The sequence below is a fragment of the Hordeum vulgare genome, chromosome 7H (assembly GCF_904849725.1).
Source record: "Hordeum vulgare subsp. vulgare chromosome 7H, MorexV3_pseudomolecules_assembly, whole genome shotgun sequence".
In the NCBI taxonomy this organism is placed as follows: Eukaryota; Viridiplantae; Streptophyta; class Magnoliopsida; order Poales; family Poaceae; genus Hordeum; species Hordeum vulgare.
Window position 1 is genome coordinate 625,709,439 of NC_058524.1, and position 22,431 is coordinate 625,731,869.

The following is a 22,431-nucleotide window of genomic DNA, read 5'->3' on the forward strand; positions in this document are numbered from 1 at the left end:
AACTGTGGATATTTTTTGAAACTCGTGAAAAAATAGGATTGGAGAACATTTTTTAACATTTTAGAATAATTTTTCATTATTCAGGAACATATTTTGACGAACATGTTTTTGATTTCGTGAATGGTTTTTGAATTCCTGGGCCTGCGAAGAAGTTGCTAATTGAGTTCCTCGGCCTGCGAGATCTGAACAAGCCTCCTAAGCCACCCCACAATCACAGATGGAGCAAACCTCCAATGCATTCTATGAAGGTTAACTTTGACGGAGCCTTTGAAGAAATACAGGTGCAGGGGGCTGGGGCTATGTGGTCCGTGATCAGGCTGACGAATTTATCGCTATTGGTGCGGGCAAGTCGGTGAACCTGAATTTGTGGCACGTCTTGCTGCAATTGATGGAGTGACCAGGATCGGGGCTAATCAAATCATCTTTGAGTCTTATTCCTCAATAGTTTTTCATGCTCTGAAGAGCAATGAGTAAGACAAGGCAACTATTGGTGTGTTGGTGAAGGAACCTAGAATCCAATGCATTGTAAACTTTGATTCATATGCTTTTTTTCCTTGTGCCGACGCACTTGTAACTCCGTAGCCCATGCGCTTGCCAAGCTGGGCGTTCACTGTGAGTCGTATGACTCCTTCTGGGAGGCCTCTATCCCCAATTGAATTGTAAAACTGTTAGCCGGTGACATTGTTTTGCGTGAAGTTTAATGGAATTCCCACTTTCCCGTTAAAAAAAATATTGAGAGGTGTACATCGGGTGGGCTTTGCTGAGAACAATTCTCAGCAAAGGTTTTGCCGACTTTTTGTTACCCTTTGCCGAGTGTTCTATGTAGTCGGCAAACAAATAAATTCCAATAATGTACGGACGTGTATTGTAACATCTCAATAATTATAATTTTGGAATGTTAATTACAAATAGGTATAAACTTGCTTGTGTTGCTTGTTGTTAGTTAATTTTGATTAGGAATTGAAACTTTTTGAGTTTGAATGAATATTTTATCGAGAGGGAATAAAAGGACTTTCCTGAGTATTCACTTGTATCTTATTTTGGGTTAGAGGATATTCAGAATATTTCCAATTCTAACATGAGAGAGGATGACATGACTTCCTCAAATTATATATCTGGTTAATAGTTAGAAATGTTTTCCATTTGGAGTTTTTATATTATTTAGGAACAAACCCAACTCAAAACAAATATATTATGAGAGAAGGAAATATGACTCCTTCAATATATTTTTATTTTAAAAATTCTTGAATTGTTATTTGGTTATTTCTGTGGTATTTAAAAATGTTTCGTGGAACATTTACAAAGGCCCAAAAGAAATTTAACAAAAGTCTTACGTGCATTTTATTTAATGTTTTGGTATATAAAATGTTCAGCTTTTTATATTATTTCAACCATAGTTTACTGCGTGTTTATAGTATTTTAGGAACCTATTTTGTATTTTATTTTATCAATTATAGCTCCTGTTGTTTAATAATTTGGGAATACCCAGATTTCACTGTTTTTGTGGGCTTCAGCGTAGCCCATTTCGTATTTTATTTTATCAATTATACCTAAATTTTACAAAGGTGTTATGTGTATTTCATTAATAGTTTCGTTATGTAAAATGTTGACCGTTTTCTACTATCTCAATTACATTTTCCCGTGTGTTTATAGTATTTTAGGAATCTATTTAGTATTTTATTGTAGTATCAATTATAGCTCCAGTTGTTTAATAATTGGGGAATACCCAGATTTAGTGGGCAGCCTATTTCTCGGTCCAGCGCCCACGCGCGCGAGTTGTGGCAGCCGAAGCCCAGCAGAACCCCTTTCTCTTTTTTATTTCTTCACACCCATTTGCCCACTGACGCATGGGGCCCGCCTTGTCATCTCCTTCCTCTGGTGGAAGTAACTCCTCATCACGCACGCACGAGTTCATCTGCTCCCGATCAAAATCCTCCCCTTGACCACTCCAGACTCTCTACCAATTTTTCGAAAATTGGACGACTCCCGTGCTCGAGCTCTTGCCCTCCCTCGGCCGGGAGTCCCCCACCTCCACCTCCAGAAAGAGAAGGCGAAGAGGGTGGAGGAGCAGAGGAGGTGCCGAGAATGGAGGGGCTGGAGACGTGGCGAGCACCTGCCGGAGAGAAGGCGCACCGGAGACGAGGCCTCAGCCCCCTGCGGCGCTAGAGACGAGGCGGAAGATGGGGCGGGCACCTGCCGGAAAGGAGGCGGCCCGGTCCTTCTTGCGCTGCCGGGGAGCAGAGGAGCAGAGCAGCGGCCCGGTCCTTCTTGCGCTGCCGGGGAGCAGAGGAGCAGAGCAGCGGCCCGGGGGATCGATTTCTTCCACGGCACGGTCGGCGCGAGCTGGGCGACGGCGGGTGTGGTCGAGGCGGAAGGAGCGTCCGACCTGGCGTCTCACGCCACCGTCGACATCCTCACCACGACCACGGAGTCCTCCCCCATCGCGTCTGCCATGCTGCAGTCGGCGCACGACTCCCTGAACGCGCTCTCCTGGGGCCTCCTGCTTCCGGTGGGCGCGGCGCTGGCGCTCCGGCATGGTTTTACGGGCACGCGGTGGTGCAGGCGACGGGGTACACCTCGGAGCCGTCGGGCTCGCGGCGCGATGGCAGCCCCGGTCCTTCTTGCGCCTCAGAGCTCAAAAGCAAAGCATGAGCTACAACGGCGCTCCAAAGCAAAGCATGAGCTACAACGGCGAGCCGGAGAGGAGGCGGCCCCGGTCCTTCTTGCGCTGCCGGGGAGCAGAGGAGCAGAGCAGGGAGGCGGCCCTGGGGATCGATCTCTTCCGCTTCTTGTCGACGCGGGGCGTGGGGAAGATCTTGGACAGGGCAAGCTAGTCCCCACCGCCGCCGGCGAGGCATCCTGCCTGCGCGGGAAGGGGAGGAAGAGCTCGTTAAATCACACCGCAAGCGTCGTTAGCTAATGGGCCGCGGACGAGGGTGGCCCAGCGCGCGTTTAGCACGCCGCTCGGTTCGCCCAACCTTTTTTTAGTACCACACGGCCAGCTTGGGTGGCAGCTTCCCTGTTTAAATACTCTTGTACTCACCCTGTTATCACCGACGATGCGGTCACGAATCAGTTAGCGCTGGTCCATCGGGTCTGCGGAGGTAAAAGATCGACGTATCGCTATCCGGCTTTGACCGGTGCTATACGATCGCAAGATCCGCATAGACGTATGTGGTCGATCTTTTTGTTCTTTTGGATGATTTCGATTTTTTTTTCGTTTCTCTTTTTCGCTTATTCCAAATTTATTTATGTTGAAGGTCGGTTCACTCGTGTGATTTTGAATTTTTCGTTTCTCTCTTTCACTTATTTTAAATTTGTTTAAGTAGATTTTCCGCGGAGTTAAAAGATTGATGTATCGCTATCCGGCTTCGTCCAGTGCTATACGATTGCAAGATCCGTATAGACGTATGTGGTCGATCTTTTTGTTTCTTTCGGATGATTTAGAATTTTTTTCGTTTCTCTCTTTCGCTTATTCCAAATTTAGTTATGTTGATTTTCTGCGAAGGTGAAAGATCGACGTATCGCTAGATCTGCATAGACGTACACGGTCGATCTTTTTGGTTCTCTCGGATGATTTTAATTTTTTTTCGTTTCTCTCTTTTGCTTATTCTAAATTTATTTATGTTGATTTTCTGCGGAGTTAAAAGATCAACGTATCGCTATCTAGCTTCGCCCGGCGCTATACGATTGCATGGTTGATCTTTTTGGTTTTCTTTGATGATTTTGAATTTTTTTCGTTTCTCTCTTTCGCTTATTCCAAATTTATTTATATCATTTTTCATTTTTTCTGTATGGACGAGCAACTTTTTTTATCTAGCTTCTCCCAATTACGCAGATGATTTTGAATTTTTTGTTTCTCTCTTTTGCTTATTCTAAATTTATTTATGTTGATTTTCTGCGGAGTTAGAAGATCGACGTATCGCTATCCGCCTTCGCCCGATGCTATACGATTGCAAGAACTACATAGACGTATGCGGTCGATTTTTTTGGTTCTCTCGGATGATTTTGAATTTTTCTTTTCTCTCTTTCGCTTATTCCAAATTCATTTATGTTGATTTTCATTTTTCTATTGCTCCTCTCAATTGCGTATATCCAATTTAGATGATCCAAGATTTTTCTTTTCTTTGTACCTTCTCCAAAATTTGTTATGCGATTTTTAATTCTGATACTTGATTTTCATTTTTTTGGCTCGTCCCTCCTAATATTTTAATGATTTTTTTTTTCACTCTTGCTCCTTCCATTTACCTAGATTTCACCGTGCGACCATATAAGTATGGATGAGCAACTTTTTTTCCTCTAGCTTCTTCCAATTAAGCTCACCCCACAGTGCAACACAATAATTATGGACGAGCAACATATTTTTTTTGTTACATTCCCTTCTCCTCGGTGGTCTCGTGGTGTGGGTTAATTTTTTCATCCGTTCAGATAATTTCATTTCTGAATACATGTGCCTATTGACACGTCTTATTTTTTCTCGCTTCTCGCAATCCCATAGGTCCGTTTATTAATGTTGATTTTTATTTTTTCTGTTGCTCCTCACAATTGCGTACAGCCAATTTAGATGACAGTAGATTTTTTCTCTCTCTTCTCCAAATTTTGTTATGGCAATTTTTATTTCTGTTAGTTAATTTTCAATTTTTTTTCTGTTCGCTTCTTCTATTTTTTTAATGATTCTTGGGTGGCAGCTTCCCTGTTTAAATACGCTTGTAGTCACTCATTTGTCATCAAGGATGAACTCATGAATCAGTTAGCGTCCTGATTCATCGGCTTTGTGGAGGTAAAAGGTCTGTCGACATATGGCTGCTAGTGAGTTACTCCGAGGATATACGACCGCGATGAAGCATGCATCCCCAGGGGCCCGCCGCATCTTCCGCCGCTTGGAGAGCGAGCGTCGTTAGCTGGTGGGCCGCGGGCAAAGGTGGCCCAGCGAGCGTTTATCACGCCCCTCCGTTCGCAGAATTTTGTTTAGTACCACACGGCGAGCCTGGGTGCCACCTTCACGATTTAAATACTCTTTTATTCAGTCATTTGCCACCAAGGATACACTTACGAATCAGTTAGCGCCCCGATTCATCGGGTTTGCGGAGGTAAAAGATCGATGTATGGCTGCTAGTGGGTTATTCCCAGGCTATACGATCACGGTGAAGTATGGCTGCTAGTGGATTATTCCCAGGCTATACGATCACGGTGAAGTATGGCTGCTAGTAGGTTATTCTCAGGCTATATGATTGCCAGATCCGTGCGGACGTATGCAGTCGACCTTTTTTATTGTGTTCCAACTTTGTTTTTAATTTTTTGTCTTAAATTTGTGATTTTTTTTCATTGCATTGCAATGGACACCAACATCATACGCGTTCCGTCCTAAAAATTTTGTCTTAAATTTGTGTATTTTTCATTGCATTGCCACGGCACCAACGTCATACGCCTTCTGTCCTAAATTTTTTGCCTTAAACTTTTGTTTTTTATTACGTTCAACCGGCATATTCAAGTGATTCAACATTATATTCATGCTGCCACCGACGATGCGGTCACGAATCAGTTAGTGTTGGTTCATCGGGTCTGCGGAGGTAAAAGGTCGGCATACCGCTATCTCGCTTAGACCGGTGTGCTATACGATCGCAAGACCCGCTTAAATGTATGTGGTGAAGTATGGCTGCTAGTCGGTTACTCCGAGGCTGTATTCTTTTTTGTGTGTTTTCTTTCATTGCCAGATCTGCGTAGACGTATGCGGTCGATCTTTTTGTGTTATTTTTTCATGGCATTGCAATGGGCAAATTTGGTCTATATTTTTGTGTGTTTTCTTCCATTGCATTGCAGCGGGCATATTCGAGTGCTTCAATATCAAATTCTTTTCATCACAAAATGCTTGTCTTCAATTTGTTTACTCCTTTCGTTCCAAAAAAATTGTCTACTCCCTCAGTTTGTAAATATAGGTAGTTTTAAAGATTTTAATGTAGACCAAATACAGTGTAAAATGAATGAATTATATTTTAAAATACATGTATATACATCAGTATATAGTTCATATTTTAAAAAATTCAATCAGAGCAAGTATATGTAATATATACATATTCATGCACCTATATAAATTGTGGACTTCCATTTACTATTATGTTATTTATTTCTGTGCCCCATTTCGCTTAATTTTGCTCGTTTTTGCCTCACTCGCTTAGCTTTCCTCGTTTTTGCCCTACCTCCCTCTATCCCACTCTTGCAGGCGGCCAAGCGGCCGTTTCCATCGGGTCAACCTCCTTTGACCGTTACGTCGCTTGACTAGTGGGGTCAGCCTGGGGCACCCTCATTGCGTTCACGAGTGGGGCTCGGGTGGGGCCGACCTGGGGCCTCATTTTGAAGCTGGCCCACGCGCGAACGACTCGTCTCCCCGCTAGCTCACAGGGCAGCGGCAACGGCGACGCTACGACTACTTTGACCGGTCCCATTTAAATATACGCGGGAACGACTCGTCTCCCGCTGGCCCACCGGACAGCGACAGCGGCGACACATCGTCTACTCTGACCGGTCCCATTTAAATATACGCATGAACGACTTGTCTCCTGCTGGCCCATAGGGCAGCGACAGGGGTGATGGATCGACTGCTTTGACGGTCCCATTAAATAGGACCCGTCCCGTCGCCACCTTCTTCTCCACTTGCCCCACTCGTCCATCCCACTCCCCGAGCAACCGAGCCCTAGACCGATAGCCAAGCACAACCTCGCCGCCCGCGACGGCTACGGAGGTCCGTTTATTCCGAACCGGCGTCGTACGAGTGAACGAGGACTTCGCGCGCCACCTCTGGGAGCACAACGAGCCAGTGCCATGGCGAAACGTAGTGCTTCCGGAGCGGTGGAACCTCAGCGAGAGCCGGGTGCCTGTGCCGCAGGTTCTCGCAGATGGCCCCGAGCGGCGGAGCGAGATCAGGCAGCGGTAGACGTATGTGGTCGATCTTTTTGTATTATATTTTTCATTGTGTTTCAATTTCGTCCTCAAATTATTGTCTTAAATCTGTCTTTTCTTTTCTATTGCATTGCAACGGGCATATTCAAGTGATTTAATATCATACTCCTTCCGTCACAAAAATTTTGTCTTAAATTTGTGTTTTTTTTCATTGCATTGTAACGGGCATATTCGAGTAATTCAACATCATACTCCTTTCGTCCCAAAAAATTTATCTTAAATTTTTCTACTTCCTCCGTTTAGAAATATAGTCCGTTTTAGAGATTTTAATATAGACCACATACACAACAAAATGAGTGAATCTAGACTTTAAAACACCTTGATATAGATCCGTATGGAGTCCATATTGATATCTGTAAAAGGGCTTATATTTAGAAACGAAAGGATTATAGGTAACTTGGGTGCCAACTTCATGATTTAAATATGCTCTTACTCACCCATTTGTCACCAAGGATGCACTCATGAATCAGTTAGCGCCCTGATTCATCGGGTTTACGGAGGTAAAAGATTGACTTATGGCTACCTGTCGGTTACTACGAGGCTATACGATCGTGGTGAAGTATGACTGCTAGTCGATTGCTCCGAGGCTATACCATTGCCCGTTCCGCTTAGACTTAGGTCGATCTTTTTATGGTTCCTCTTCTCTTCATTCATATGAATCTGTCCAATTTTATTATGATGATTTAAAAATTTCTATTTCTCTACGTGATATCAATTTTTATCTTTCTTTTCTTACTTTCCATTAATTTTTTATGACAATATCATTTCTTATTTTTTTTCTTGCTCCTCCCAACTACGGGTTAGTTTTTTCATTCATATGATTTTTTTCTCGCTTTTGGTCCCTTTTTTCGTGAAAACAAAGTTAATTAAAATCTATCAACATAGGATCTAGTTTTGAAGATCTCGACGTGAGAAACCTAACGGTGAAAACGGTTCGAGATTGGGATGCACGGTTTAGGAGATAAAACGTTTTGAAAATACGAATTTACAAAAAAAGGAAAAAAAGCTCAGGTTGCAACCAGCGCCACTTGTCACAACGTGAGAATGTGGGAGTGATCTTTGAAAGGTGTACTCCTGAGAGCATCTCGAGCCGGACCCCCCCCCCCCCCCGCCCCGCAAGGCGATTTTTTGTCGCCGGTGCGAAAATAAGCCCAATCGCGTCCGAGAAGCCCTTTTTTGCCGGTTAGGGTCGAAATTGGCCCCGACAGTCCCAGGTAAAAACCAACACGCTGGAGGCGTGCGGGGACACCGGGGGATATTGGAGAGCTCAATATGATGCTTGAAACGTAGCTTCAGAAAAGATTGAAGAGCTCAATGTGACTAAACATGTTAGACATGGATTCTTATGGTATCTGAAAGACAAATCTCCATACAAAAAACCAACAAATGTCCCTATGAAATACCAGTACATGTGATTGTAGAGAACCCATAGTGATTCTTGTTTCTTTCTTTGAAATTACCACTCCCGACTATTTAATTATGTATTTAATGTAAGCAAGTGATCAAATAAGCAAAACAGAGGGAGAACAACTATAGCTCCTTCCCCTCCTCGCGGACCCCTACGGGATAGCTGGCCGCCGAAGGCGCTGGGCTATGGCAGTGCTCGGCGGTGTAGATCCGAGCGCTTCGGATGGCGGCGGCCCGTCGGATCCGGGAGTTTTTGTGGTGGCGTGGTGGCTGCCATGGTGGGGCGCGTGTGGCGCGGATCGTGGTCGGCCAGCGGCCGGATCTGGCTCCTGGCGGCGTGGGCTGCGGGCGGCGTGGGCGGCTGCTATGGTCTGGCTTCGGGCTCGGCGGCTGCAGGTGGTTGTCCCATTGCGGGTGCGCGGCAGTGCTCCTCGGGCAGCGGCGGTCCCAGTGGCGGCTCCTCCTCGGGCGGCGCAGCTCCATATGGTGAAGAGGTGGTGGCGCGGCCACTTGGCACCGGGCTGGCACGACAGTTGGCCGCGACGTTCTCTCGGCCCAGATCTAGGCCCTTTGGGGCCTGATCTGGGTCTGGGCGGTCCTAGCTCGGCTCCGCCTACGCCGGCTCCGGCAGACGGAGGAGGCGGCTCGTGTGAGGGGTTGCGGAGACGGTGGCACGCCCACTGCAGCGCGGCAATGGGAGCTTCACGAGGCGTTAAGGGCTGGAGCGCCCCCCTACTGCGTCCGGTCAGTGACCGTCGAGGGTGGTGGAGGATGTCCCCTCCCATGCGTGGCTGCTGACTCTGCCGCTCCTCGTTCCCGGCTGTTTCCTCTAGGTCCCGTCGGTCCCGCTTCGCTCTCCATGATGAGATGATGGTGGTTTCTCCTAGATCGTGGTAGCGCATGTTGGTGGGTGGCTCGTTTGTTGGAGCGTGACGGATCGGTCAGGGTGGGGTTTTGTGGTGAACGGGAGAAATCCTTGTCGGCGTGCGTGGCACCGGCACAACAACAGCCGTGGGCGCCGTCGTTCCTTCCTGAAGGGCGTCGGGTATCCCACTCACCCACGCCCCTCCGCTTACGGGGGAAACCCTAGGATCAATTTAGGCAGCGGCGTCGTCACCGTCGCATTCCTTCGTGAAGGTGTTGCTTGTCATGCGATGGTCTGAAGTGCTAGCAGCGTGGTTGATGTCTTCGGAGGGCGCAACGTTTTGGGAACAACCTTATTTTCGTCGAGCCGACTCTATTGTCATTCTTTTCTTTTAATTTTTCTTTTATTCTTTTTGGGCATTCTTGTGTTGCCTGCCCCAGCATTGAGTTCTTTGATGTATCGGATGGTTGCTATATCTATATAGCGGGACGAAAGCCTATTTCGAAAACAACTATATAATCTTACTACGAAATAACCAATAATGTTTTCCAGATCGCAAAACCCACATACGGGTCACTGAGTGGATGAATACCCTAAAAACTGACAAATATATGGCTGTTATTTTATAGTGAACAGTTAGCTCTTTGAAGTGCAGCTCCTGTTCAGTTTAGCAGCAGAACCTGGATTGAGCAGATTTATTATCCTTTTTAATCTGTTTTAGCTTGCTGTTTGTAATGAATATAGTTTATCAGATTTTAACGCTCTGTATCAAACAGTCGACTGATCGCACAGGCGAGCGAGCGATAGTTCAGATTGAACTGGCCTATCTAAACGTTTTTAGCGTGTCCGGTTTTCAAAATCTTCTAGTGGTTCCCAGAACTAAAGGATAGATCGCTCAGATTAGTTGATTCGTATTACATCAGAGGGTGTTACATATATACGCGTAATGGCGCTCGTACAACGGCCGGGAGGCCATGCATGCAGGGAGGTGGAGCACGACCCGGTTGGCCTGTTGAGTAGCGCCCAAGGAGGCTGTTCCAGCAGCCGTATGACCAGGGCGTGAGACTTATCCACAAGGAGGTTTCCAACACCCCCCAGTCGAAACGTGCGATTCGCCGACGCTGAGACTGGACCGGAAGTCGAGGAACACACTGGTCGGCAGGCCCTTGGTGAATATATCGGCGAATTGCGAGCTCGTGGGCACGTGAAGGACGCGGATTTCACCAAGGGCGACGCGCTTCCGGACGAAGTGCAGATCGATCTCGATATGTTTGGTGTGTTGATGTTGCACCGGGTTGATCAACATGTACACGGCGCAGATGTTGTCGCAGTAGACCACCATGGCGCGAGACGGCGAGTGGTGGAGCTCACCGAGGAGTTGTCGGAGCCATACCGACTCTGCGACGGCATTGGCTACCGCCCTGTATTCTGCCTGGACGCTTGATCGCAAGACAGTGACATGCCGCTTCGAGGACCAAGAGAGAAGGTTGGAGCCCAGGTAGACGCAGTAGCCCGAGGTGGACCGCCGTGTGTCGGGGCAGCCCGCCCAATCGGCGTCGGATTAGGCGACCAACTCAGTGCTGGTGTCGCGGTGGATCCGAAGCCCCAGATGCGTCGTGCCACGGAGATACCGGAGTATGCGCTTCACAAGCTGATAGTGGCAGTCGCGCGGGGCATGCATGAACATGCAACACTGCTGAACGGCGTAGAAGAGGTCGGGGCGCGTCAACGTGATGTACTGGAGAGCGCCGACCAAGCTGCGGTAGAGTGACGGGTCGAGGAAGAACGGACCGGTGTCGACGGAGAGCTTGGCAGACATGTCGACCGGAGTGGAGATAGGCTTGCAGTTCAACATGCCAGCGCGGTCGAGGATCTCGAGGGCGTTCTGTTCCTGGGAGAGAAACATTGCATGTGTGGTGGTGGTGACGTTGATGCCGAGGAAGTGATGAAGAGCGTCGAGGTCAGTCATCGCGAACTCGCGGTTCAGCGACTGGATGACGGAGTCGAGGACCGCGGCAGAGCTGGCGGTGAGGATGATGTCGTCGACGTAGAGGAGCAGGTAGGCGAGGTGGTCGCCACGTCGAAGGATGAAGAGAGATGTATCCGAGCGGGACGCGACGAAGCCGAGCGTCCGTAGGTAGGCGGTGAAGCGGGTGAACCATGCACGCGGGGCCTGCTTGAGACCGTAGAGTGAACGGTTCAGCCAGCACACGTGTGACGGTGATGCGGCGTCGACGAAGCCGGAGGGCTAATGGCAGTAGACCGTCTCGGCGAGATGACCGTGGAGGAAAGCGTTCTTGACGTCCAACTGATGAATGGGCCACGACCTGCCGACAGCGATGCTCAGGACCGTCCGAATCGTGGTGGTTTGATCACAGGGCTGAATGTCTCAGCATAGTCGACACCGGCCTGCTGTGTGAAGCCGCGAAGAACCCAGCGCGCCTTGTACCAGGTGAGCGTGCCGTCGGGATGGAACTTGTGCCAGAAGATCCACTTCCCATGACGACGTTCGTACCTGCGGGACGAGACACTAAACACCAAGTATTATTCCGCATCAGTGCATCGTATTCCTCGAGCATCACAGTGTACCAGTTCGGGTCATGAAGGGCGACGCGATAGGACGAGGGAATGGGACTGCTGGAGTTAGTGGTGGTGTGAAGGAGGTTGGGCTGGGCGAAGCTAGACTTGCTGCGAGTGCGCATACGATGTTGATTAGCAGGGGGATCAACGAGCACGGTGCGCGGTGGAACGTCGGGAGCTCGTGACGCGCAGTTAGGGGCTGCATGGGAGCTGGCAGGTGGGGAGACAGGGGAGTGGGGCGAGGCAACAACTGGGCCAGAGGTGTCTGGGAATGGGGAAGCCGCGACGGGAGAGGCTGGGACGGTGCAGCGGGAACTGGACCTGGGTGGGTGGGCGGGGTGGTTTTTGGTTGGTGGTGTAGCGGAACGAGGTGGACCCGGTGCGGGTGCCGAGACGCGGGGAAAGGAGGGTGTGGCCGGTGCTGATCCCAGGACGCGGGATGGGCGCAGGTTGGTGGGCACACGGAGAAGACGTGAAAACGTGGGCGACGCCGGCGGCTCAAGTCGCTCGCCGACGCACTCGCGGATGTCGGCAAGCCTGTCTCCGACCAGTCGCTCACCCTTCAGCTGCTGCGCGGCCTCAGCCGCAAACTCCTCTTCACGGACAACCAACCCGTCCGCGCCGTCATCCACGGCGCCGAATTCGGCAACCTTGTCCACGGGGATCTCTCCATCGCCGAGTATCAGCCCTTCGTTCGATCCTCTCTCTCCCACCATGCATCGCCTTCTCCGCCGCACTCGCTCGGCCGAGCTGGACTCTGCATCGCCCACCCCCTTCACCCCCGTTCCTCTCACCGCCGCGTCGCCCACCGTGGCCGCCCCGGCTCCCACTGTCGCCCCAGCGCCCTGCTGTGCGACTCCTGCCGCGGTGGGCAAAACTGTCGTTCGGGACGACGGCCTGGCCACCTCCTCCATGACACCCGCCCACGCTGTCGCTCCACCTGCCGCGGGCACCCTCCGCACCGTCGGCAGCGTCGCCGTCCCGCGCCTGCACCTAGGCGGCCCGGACCGTGCCCTTGTCCCGTCTCTCGGCCTCGACTGCGACGTAGCGCGTAACCACTTCACGTGCTATTTTTCATGTGGGTCATCTAATTACCAGTATTTATCTCCATCGGTTTCAGGAAGGTTCTATAACCTTCCTCGAACCTGTTTATTTTTTTATTTTTATTTATTTTTCCTATTTTCTCCTTTTCCTTTTTCTATTTTGTTTTTATTTTCATTTTTTCTATTCTTTTTTACTTTATATTTATTTCCTTTTTAACTTCCTTTTTGGTTTTATGCAAGCACCTTTCAAGTTCGTAGACATTGTTTTGAAATATTAAAAAATGCAATCATGAACTTTTTTAAAAGTCATAAACATTGTTTTGGAATCATGATATTTTTAGAATTCACTAATATTTTTTTAAACTGTGGATATTTTTTGAAACTCGTGAAAAAATAGGATTGGAGAACATTTTTTAACATTTTAGAATAATTTTTCATTATTCAGGAACATATTTTGACGAACATGTTTTTGATTTCGTGAATGGTTTTTGAATTCCTGGGCCTGCGAAGAAGTTGCTAATTGAGTTCCTCGGCCTGCGAGATCTGAACAAGCCTCCTAAGCCACCCCACAATCACAGATGGAGCAAACCTCCAATGCATTCTATGAAGGTTAACTTTGACGGAGCCTTTGAAGAAATACAGGTGCAGGGGGCTGGGGCTATGTGGTCCGTGATCAGGCTGACGAATTTATCGCTATTGGTGCGGGCAAGTCGGTGAACCTGAATTTGTGGCACGTCTTGCTGCAATTGATGGAGTGACCAGGATCGGGGCTAATCAAATCATCTTTGAGTCTTATTCCTCAATAGTTTTTCATGCTCTGAAGAGCAATGAGTAAGACAAGGCAACTATTGGTGTGTTGGTGAAGGAACCTAGAATCCAATGCATTGTAAACTTTGATTCATATGCTTTTTTTCCTTGTGCCGACGCACTTGTAACTCCGTAGCCCATGCGCTTGCCAAGCTGGGCGTTCACTGTGAGTCGTATGACTCCTTCTGGGAGGCCTCTATCCCCAATTGAATTGTAAAACTGTTAGCCGGTGACATTGTTTTGCGTGAAGTTTAATGGAATTCCCACTTTCCCGTTAAAAAAAATATTGAGAGGTGTACATCGGGTGGGCTTTGCTGAGAACAATTCTCAGCAAAGGTTTTGCCGACTTTTTGTTACCCTTTGCCGAGTGTTCTATGTAGTCGGCAAACAAATAAATTCCAATAATGTACGGACGTGTATTGTAACATCTCAATAATTATAATTTTGGAATGTTAATTACAAATAGGTATAAACTTGCTTGTGTTGCTTGTTGTTAGTTAATTTTGATTAGGAATTGAAACTTTTTGAGTTTGAATGAATATTTTATCGAGAGGGAATAAAAGGACTTTCCTGAGTATTCACTTGTATCTTATTTTGGGTTAGAGGATATTCAGAATATTTCCAATTCTAACATGAGAGAGGATGACATGACTTCCTCAAATTATATATCTGGTTAATAGTTAGAAATGTTTTCCATTTGGAGTTTTTATATTATTTAGGAACAAACCCAACTCAAAACAAATATATTATGAGAGAAGGAAATATGACTCCTTCAATATATTTTTATTTTAAAAATTCTTGAATTGTTATTTGGTTATTTCTGTGGTATTTAAAAATGTTTCGTGGAACATTTACAAAGGCCCAAAAGAAATTTAACAAAAGTCTTACGTGCATTTTATTTAATGTTTTGGTATATAAAATGTTCAGCTTTTTATATTATTTCAACCATAGTTTACTGCGTGTTTATAGTATTTTAGGAACCTATTTTGTATTTTATTTTATCAATTATAGCTCCTGTTGTTTAATAATTTGGGAATACCCAGATTTCACTGTTTTTGTGGGCTTCAGCGTAGCCCATTTCGTATTTTATTTTATCAATTATACCTAAATTTTACAAAGGTGTTATGTGTATTTCATTAATAGTTTCGTTATGTAAAATGTTGACCGTTTTCTACTATCTCAATTACATTTTCCCGTGTGTTTATAGTATTTTAGGAATCTATTTAGTATTTTATTGTAGTATCAATTATAGCTCCAGTTGTTTAATAATTGGGGAATACCCAGATTTAGTGGGCAGCCTATTTCTCGGTCCAGCGCCCACGCGCGCGAGTTGTGGCAGCCGAAGCCCAGCAGAACCCCTTTCTCTTTTTTATTTCTTCACACCCATTTGCCCACTGACGCATGGGGCCCGCCTTGTCATCTCCTTCCTCTGGTGGAAGTAACTCCTCATCACGCACGCACGAGTTCATCTGCTCCCGATCAAAATCCTCCCCTTGACCACTCCAGACTCTCTACCAATTTTTCGAAAATTGGACGACTCCCGTGCTCGAGCTCTTGCCCTCCCTCGGCCGGGAGTCCCCCACCTCCACCTCCAGAAAGAGAAGGCGAAGAGGGTGGAGGAGCAGAGGAGGTGCCGAGAATGGAGGGGCTGGAGACGTGGCGAGCACCTGCCGGAGAGAAGGCGCACCGGAGACGAGGCCTCAGCCCCCTGCGGCGCTAGAGACGAGGCGGAAGATGGGGCGGGCACCTGCCGGAAAGGAGGCGGCCCGGTCCTTCTTGCGCTGCCGGGGAGCAGAGGAGCAGAGCAGCGGCCCGGTCCTTCTTGCGCTGCCGGGGAGCAGAGGAGCAGAGCAGCGGCCCGGGGGATCGATTTCTTCCACGGCACGGTCGGCGCGAGCTGGGCGACGGCGGGTGTGGTCGAGGCGGAAGGAGCGTCCGACCTGGCGTCTCACGCCACCGTCGACATCCTCACCACGACCACGGAGTCCTCCCCCATCGCGTCTGCCATGCTGCAGTCGGCGCACGACTCCCTGAACGCGCTCTCCTGGGGCCTCCTGCTTCCGGTGGGCGCGGCGCTGGCGCTCCGGCATGGTTTTACGGGCACGCGGTGGTGCAGGCGACGGGGTACACCTCGGAGCCGTCGGGCTCGCGGCGCGATGGCAGCCCCGGTCCTTCTTGCGCCTCAGAGCTCAAAAGCAAAGCATGAGCTACAACGGCGCTCCAAAGCAAAGCATGAGCTACAACGGCGAGCCGGAGAGGAGGCGGCCCCGGTCCTTCTTGCGCTGCCGGGGAGCAGAGGAGCAGAGCAGGGAGGCGGCCCTGGGGATCGATCTCTTCCGCTTCTTGTCGACGCGGGGCGTGGGGAAGATCTTGGACAGGGCAAGCTAGTCCCCACCGCCGCCGGCGAGGCATCCTGCCTGCGCGGGAAGGGGAGGAAGAGCTCGTTAAATCACACCGCAAGCGTCGTTAGCTAATGGGCCGCGGACGAGGGTGGCCCAGCGCGCGTTTAGCACGCCGCTCGGTTCGCCCAACCTTTTTTTAGTACCACACGGCCAGCTTGGGTGGCAGCTTCCCTGTTTAAATACTCTTGTACTCACCCTGTTATCACCGACGATGCGGTCACGAATCAGTTAGCGCTGGTCCATCGGGTCTGCGGAGGTAAAAGATCGACGTATCGCTATCCGGCTTTGACCGGTGCTATACGATCGCAAGATCCGCATAGACGTATGTGGTCGATCTTTTTGTTCTTTTGGATGATTTCGATTTTTTTTTCGTTTCTCTTTTTTGCTTATTCCAAATTTATTTATGTTGAAGGTCGGTTCACTCGTGTGATTTTGAATTTTTCGTTTCTCTCTTTCACTTATTTTAAATTTGTTTAAGTAGATTTTCCGCGGAGTTAAAAGATTGATGTATCGCTATCCGGCTTCGTCCAGTGCTATACGATTGCAAGATCCGTATAGACGTATGTGGTCGATCTTTTTGTTTCTTTCGGATGATTTAGAATTTTTTTCGTTTCTCTCTTTCGCTTATTCCAAATTTAGTTATGTTGATTTTCTGCGAAGGTGAAAGATCGACGTATCGCTAGATCTGCATAGACGTACACGGTCGATCTTTTTGGTTCTCTCGGATGATTTTAATTTTTTTTCGTTTCTCTCTTTTGCTTATTCTAAATTTATTTATGTTGATTTTCTGCGGAGTTAAAAGATCAACGTATCGCTATCTAGCTTCGCCCGGCGCTATACGATTGCACGGTTGATCTTTTTGGTTTTCTTTGATGATTTTGAATTTTTTTCGTTTCTCTCTTTCGCTTATTCCAAATTTATTTATATCATTTTTCATTTTTTCTGTATGGACGAGCAACTTTTTTTATCTAGCTTCTCCCAATTACGCAGATGATTTTGAATTTTTTGTTTCTCTCTTTTGCTTATTCTAAATTTATTTATGTTGATTTTCTGCGGAGTTAGAAGATCGACGTATCGCTATCCGCCTTCGCCCGATGCTATACGATTGCAAGAACTACATAGACGTATGCGGTCGATTTTTTTTGGTTCTCTCGGATGATTTTGAATTTTTCTTTTCTCTCTTTCGCTTATTCCAAATTCATTTATGTTGATTTTCATTTTTCTATTGCTCCTCTCAATTGCGTATATCCAATATAGATGATCCAAGATTTTTCTTTTCTTTGTACCTTCTCCAAAATTTGTTATGCGATTTTAATTCTGATACTTGATTTTCATTTTTTTGGCTCGTCCCTCCTAATATTTTAATGATTTTTTTTTCACTCTTGCTCCTTCCATTTACCTAGATTTCACCGTGCGACCATATAAGTATGGATGAGCAACTTTTTTTCCTCTAGCTTCTTCCAATTAAGCTCACCCCACAGTGCAACACAATAATTATGGACGAGCAACATATTTTTTTTGTTACATTCCCTTCTCCTCGGTGGTCTCGTGGTGTGGGTTAATTTTTTCATCCGTTCAGATAATTTCATTTCTGAATACATGTGCCTATTGACACGTCTTATTTTTTCTCGCTTCTCGCAATCCCATAGGTCCGTTTATTAATGTTGATTTTATTTTTTCTGTTGCTCCTCACAATTGCGTACAGCCAATTTAGATGACAGTAGATTTTTTCTCTCTCTTCTCCAAATTTTGTTATGGCAATTTTTATTTCTGTTAGTTAATTTTCAATTTTTTTCTGTTCGCTTCTTTTATTTTTTTAATGATTCTTGGGTGGCAGCTTCCCTGTTTAAATACGCTTGTAGTCACTCATTTGTCATCAAGGATGAACTCATGAATCAGTTAGCGTCCTGATTCATCGGCTTTGTGGAGGTAAAAGGTCTGTCGACATATGGCTGCTAGTGAGTTACTCCGAGGATATACGACCGCGATGAAGCATGCATCCCCAGGGGCCCGCCGCATCTTCCGCCGCTTGGAGAGCGAGCGTCGTTAGCTGGTGGGCCGCGGGCAAAGGTGGCCCAGCGAGCGTTTATCACGCCCCTCCGTTCGCAGAATTTTGTTTAGTACCACACGGCGAGCCTGGGTGCCACCTTCACGATTTAAATACTCTTTTATTCAGTCATTTGCCACCAAGGATACACTTACGAATCAGTTAGCGCCCCGATTCATCGGGTTTGCGGAGGTAAAAGATCGATGTATGGCTGCTAGTGGGTTATTCCCAGGCTATACGATCACGGTGAAGTATGGCTGCTAGTGGATTATTCCCAGGCTATACGATCACGGTGAAGTATGGCTGCTAGTAGGTTATTCTCAGGCTATATGATTGCCAGATCCGTGCGGACGTATGCAGTCGACCTTTTTTATTGTGTTCCAACTTTGTTTTTAATTTTTTGTCTTAAATTTGTGATTTTTTTTCATTGCATTGCAATGGACACCAACATCATACGCGTTCCGTCCTAAAAATTTTGTCTTAAATTTGTGTATTTTTCATTGCATTGCCACGGCACCAACGTCATACGCCTTCTGTCCTAAATTTTTTGCCTTAAACTTTTGTTTTTTATTACGTTCAACCGGCATATTCAAGTGATTCAACATTATATTCATGCTGCCACCGACGATGCGGTCACGAATCAGTTAGTGTTGGTTCATCGGGTCTGCGGAGGTAAAAGGTCGGCATACCGCTATCTCGCTTAGACCGGTGTGCTATACGATCGCAAGACCCGCTTAAATGTATGTGGTGAAGTATGGCTGCTAGTCGGTTACTCCGAGGCTGTATTCTTTTTTGTGTGTTTTCTTTCATTGCCAGATCTGCGTAGACGTATGCGGTCGATCTTTTTGTGTTATTTTTTTATGGCATTGCAATGGGCAAATTTGGTCTATATTTTTGTGTGTTTTCTTCCATTGCATTGCAGCGGGCATATTCGAGTGCTTCAATATCAAATTCTTTTCATCACAAAATGTTTGTCTTCAATTTGTTTACTCCTTTCGTTCCAAAAAAAATTGTCTACTCCCTCAGTTTGTAAATATAGGTAGTTTTAAAGATTTTAATGTAGACCAAATACAGTGTAAAATGAATGAATTATATTTTAAAATACATGTATATACATCAGTATATAGTTCATATTTTAAAAAATTCAATCAGAGCAAGTATATGTAATATATACATATTCATGCACCTATATAAATTGTGGACTTCCATTTACTATTATGTTATTTATTTCTGTGCCCCATTTCGCTTAATTTTGCTCGTTTTTGCCTCACTCGCTTAGCTTTCCTCGTTTTTGCCCTACCTCCCTCTATCCCACTCTTGCAGGCGGCCAAGCGGCCGTTTCCATCGGGTCAACCTCCTTTGACCGTTACGTCGCTTGACTAGTGGGGTCAGCCTGGGGCACCCTCATTGCGTTCACGAGTGGGGCTCGGGTGGGGCCGACCTGGGGCCTCATTTTGAAGCTGGCCCACGCTGCGAACGACTCGTCTCCCCGCTAGCTCACAGGGCAACGGCAACGGCGACGCTACGACTACTTTGACCGGTCCCATTTAAATATACGTGGGAACGACTCGTCTCCCGCTGGCCCACCGGACAGCGACAGCGGCGACACATCGTCTACTTTGACCGGTCCCATTTAAATATACGCATGAACGACTTGTCTCCTGCTGGCCCATAGGGCAGCGACAGGGGTGATGGATCGACTGCTTTGACGGTCCCATTAAATAGGACCCGTCCCGTCGCCACCTTCTTCTCCACTTGCCCCACTCGTCCATCCCACTCCCCGAGCAACCGAGCCCTAGACCGATAGCCAAGCACAACCTCGCCGCCCGCGACGGCTACGGAGGTCCGTTTATTCCGAACCGGCGTCGTACGAGTGAACGAGGACTTCGCGCGCCACCTCTGGGAGCACAACGAGCCAGTGCCATGGCGAAACGTAGTGCTTCCGGAGCGGTGGAACCTCAGCGAGAGCCGGGTGCCTGTGTCGCAGGTTCTCGCAGATGGCCCCGAGCGGCGGAGCGAGATCAGGCAGCGGTAGACGTATGTGGTCGATCTTTTTGTATTTTATTTTTCATTGTGTTTCAATTTCGTCCTCAAATTATTGTCTTAAATCTGTCTTTTCTTTTCTATTGCATTGCAACGGGCATATTCAAGTGATTTAATATCATACTCCTTCCGTCACAAAAATTTTGTCTTAAATTTGTGTTTTTTTTCATTGCATTGTAACGGGCATATTCGAGTAATTCAACATCATACTCCTTTCGTCCCAAAAAATTTATCTTAAATTTTTCTACTTCCTCCGTTTAGAAATATAGTCCGTTTTAGAGATTTTAATATAGACCACATACACAACAAAATGAGTGAATCTAGACTTTAAAACACCTTGATATAGATCCGTATGGAGTCCATATTGATATCTGTAAAAGGGCTTATATTTAGAAACGAAAGGATTATAGGTAACTTGGGTGCCAACTTCATGATTTAAATATGCTCTTACTCACCCATTTGTCACCAAGGATGCACTCATGAATCAGTTAGCGCCCTGATTCATCGGGTTTACGGAGGTAAAAGATTGACTTATGGCTACCTGTCGGTTACTACGAGGCTATACGATCGTGGTGAAGTATGACTGCTAGTCGATTGCTCCGAGGCTATACCATTGCCCGTTCCGCTTAGACTTAGGTCGATCTTTTTATGGTTCCTCTTCTCTTCATTCATATGAATCTGTCCAATTTTATTATGATGATTTAAAAATTTCTATTTCTCTACGTGATATCAATTTTTATCTTTCTTTTCTTACTTTCCATTAATTTTTTATGACAATATCATTTCTTATTTTTTTTCTTGCTCCTCCCAACTACGGGTTAGTTTTTTCATTCATATGATTTTTTTCTCGCTTTTGGTCCCTTTTTTCGTGAAAACAAAGTTCGTTAAAATCTATCAACATAGGATCTAGTTTTGAAGATCTCGACGTGAGAAACCTAACGGTGAAAACGGTTCGAGATTGGGATGCACGGTTTAGGAGATAAAACGTTTTGAAAATACGAATTTACAAAAAAAGGAAAAAAAGCTCAGGTTGCAACCAGCGCCACTTGTCACAACGTGAGAAGGTGGGAGTGATCTTTGAAAGGTGTACTCCTGAGAGCATCTCGAGCCGGACCCCCCCCCCCCCCCCCCCGCCCCGCAAGGCGATTTTTTGTCGCCGGTGCGAAAATAAGCCCAATCGCGTCCGAGAAGCCCTTTTTTGCCGGTTAGGGTCGAAATTGGCCCCGACAGTCCCAGGTAAAAACCAACACGCTGGAGGCGTGCGGGGACACCGGGGGATATTGGAGAGCTCAATATGATGCTTGAAACGTAGCTTCAGAAAAGTTTGAAGAGCTCAATGTGACTAAACATGTTAGACATGGATTCTTATGGTATCTGAAAGACAAATCTCCATACAAAACACCAACAAATGTCCCTATGAAATACCAGTACATGTCATTGTAGAGAACCCATAGTGATTCTTGTTTCTTTCTTTGAAATTACCACTCCCGACTATTTAATTATGTATTTAATGTAAGCAAGTGAACAAATAAGCAAAACAGAGGGAGAACAACTATAGCTCCTTCCCCTCCTCGCGGACCCCTACGGGATAGCTGGCCGCCGAAGGCGCTGGGCTATGGCAGTGCTCGGCGGTGTAGATCCGAGCGCTTCGGATGGCGGCGGCCCGTCGGATCCGGGAGTTTTTGTGGTGGCGTGGTGGCTGCCATGGTGGGGCGCGCGTGGCGCGGATCGTGGTCGGCCAGCGGCCGGATCTGGCTCCTGGCGGCGTGGGCTGCGGGCGGCGTGGGCGGCTGCTATGGTCTGGCTTCGGGCTCGGCGGCTGCAGGTGGTTGTCCCATTGCGGGTGCGCGGCAGTGCTCCTCGGGCAGCGGCGGTCCCAGTGGCGGCTCCTCCTCGGGCGGCGCAGCTCCATATGGTGAAGAGGTGGTGGCGCAGCCACTTGGCACCGGGCTGGCACGACAGTTGGCCGCGACGTTCTCTCGGCCCAGATCTAGGCCCTTTGGGGCCTGATCTGGGTCTGGGCGGTCCTAGCTCGGCTCCGCCTACGCCGGCTCCGGCAGACGGAGGAGGCGGCTCGTGTGAGGGGTTGCGGAGACGGTGGCACGCCCACTGCAGCGCGGCAATGGGAGCTTCACGAGGCGTTAAGGGCTGGAGCGCCCCCCTACTGCGTCCGGTCAGTGACCGTCGAGGGTGGTGGAGGATGTCCCCTCCCATGCGTGGCTGCTGACTCTGCCGCTCCTCGTTCCCGGATGTTTCCTCTAGGTCCCGTCGGTCCCGCTT

The 22,431-nt window shown here is 47.5% G+C and overlaps 2 protein-coding genes across 2 annotated transcripts; both read right to left on the reverse strand.

Annotated features, from left to right (window-relative positions):
* Positions 1 to 1,645: 1,645 nt before the first annotated feature.
* LOC123413051 lies at positions 1,646 to 2,872 on the reverse strand. Its single transcript, XM_045105993.1, has one exon. It carries the CDS (start codon positions 2,534 to 2,536, stop codon positions 2,147 to 2,149), a length of 390 nt encoding a protein of 129 aa, XP_044961928.1. The 5' UTR covers positions 2,537 to 2,872; the 3' UTR covers positions 1,646 to 2,146.
* An 11,986-nt stretch (positions 2,873 to 14,858) lies between these two features.
* LOC123413054 lies at positions 14,859 to 16,085 on the reverse strand. Its single transcript, XM_045105997.1, has one exon. It carries the CDS (start codon positions 15,747 to 15,749, stop codon positions 15,360 to 15,362), a length of 390 nt encoding a protein of 129 aa, XP_044961932.1. The 5' UTR covers positions 15,750 to 16,085; the 3' UTR covers positions 14,859 to 15,359.
* Between the last annotated feature and the right edge of the window lie 6,346 nt (positions 16,086 to 22,431).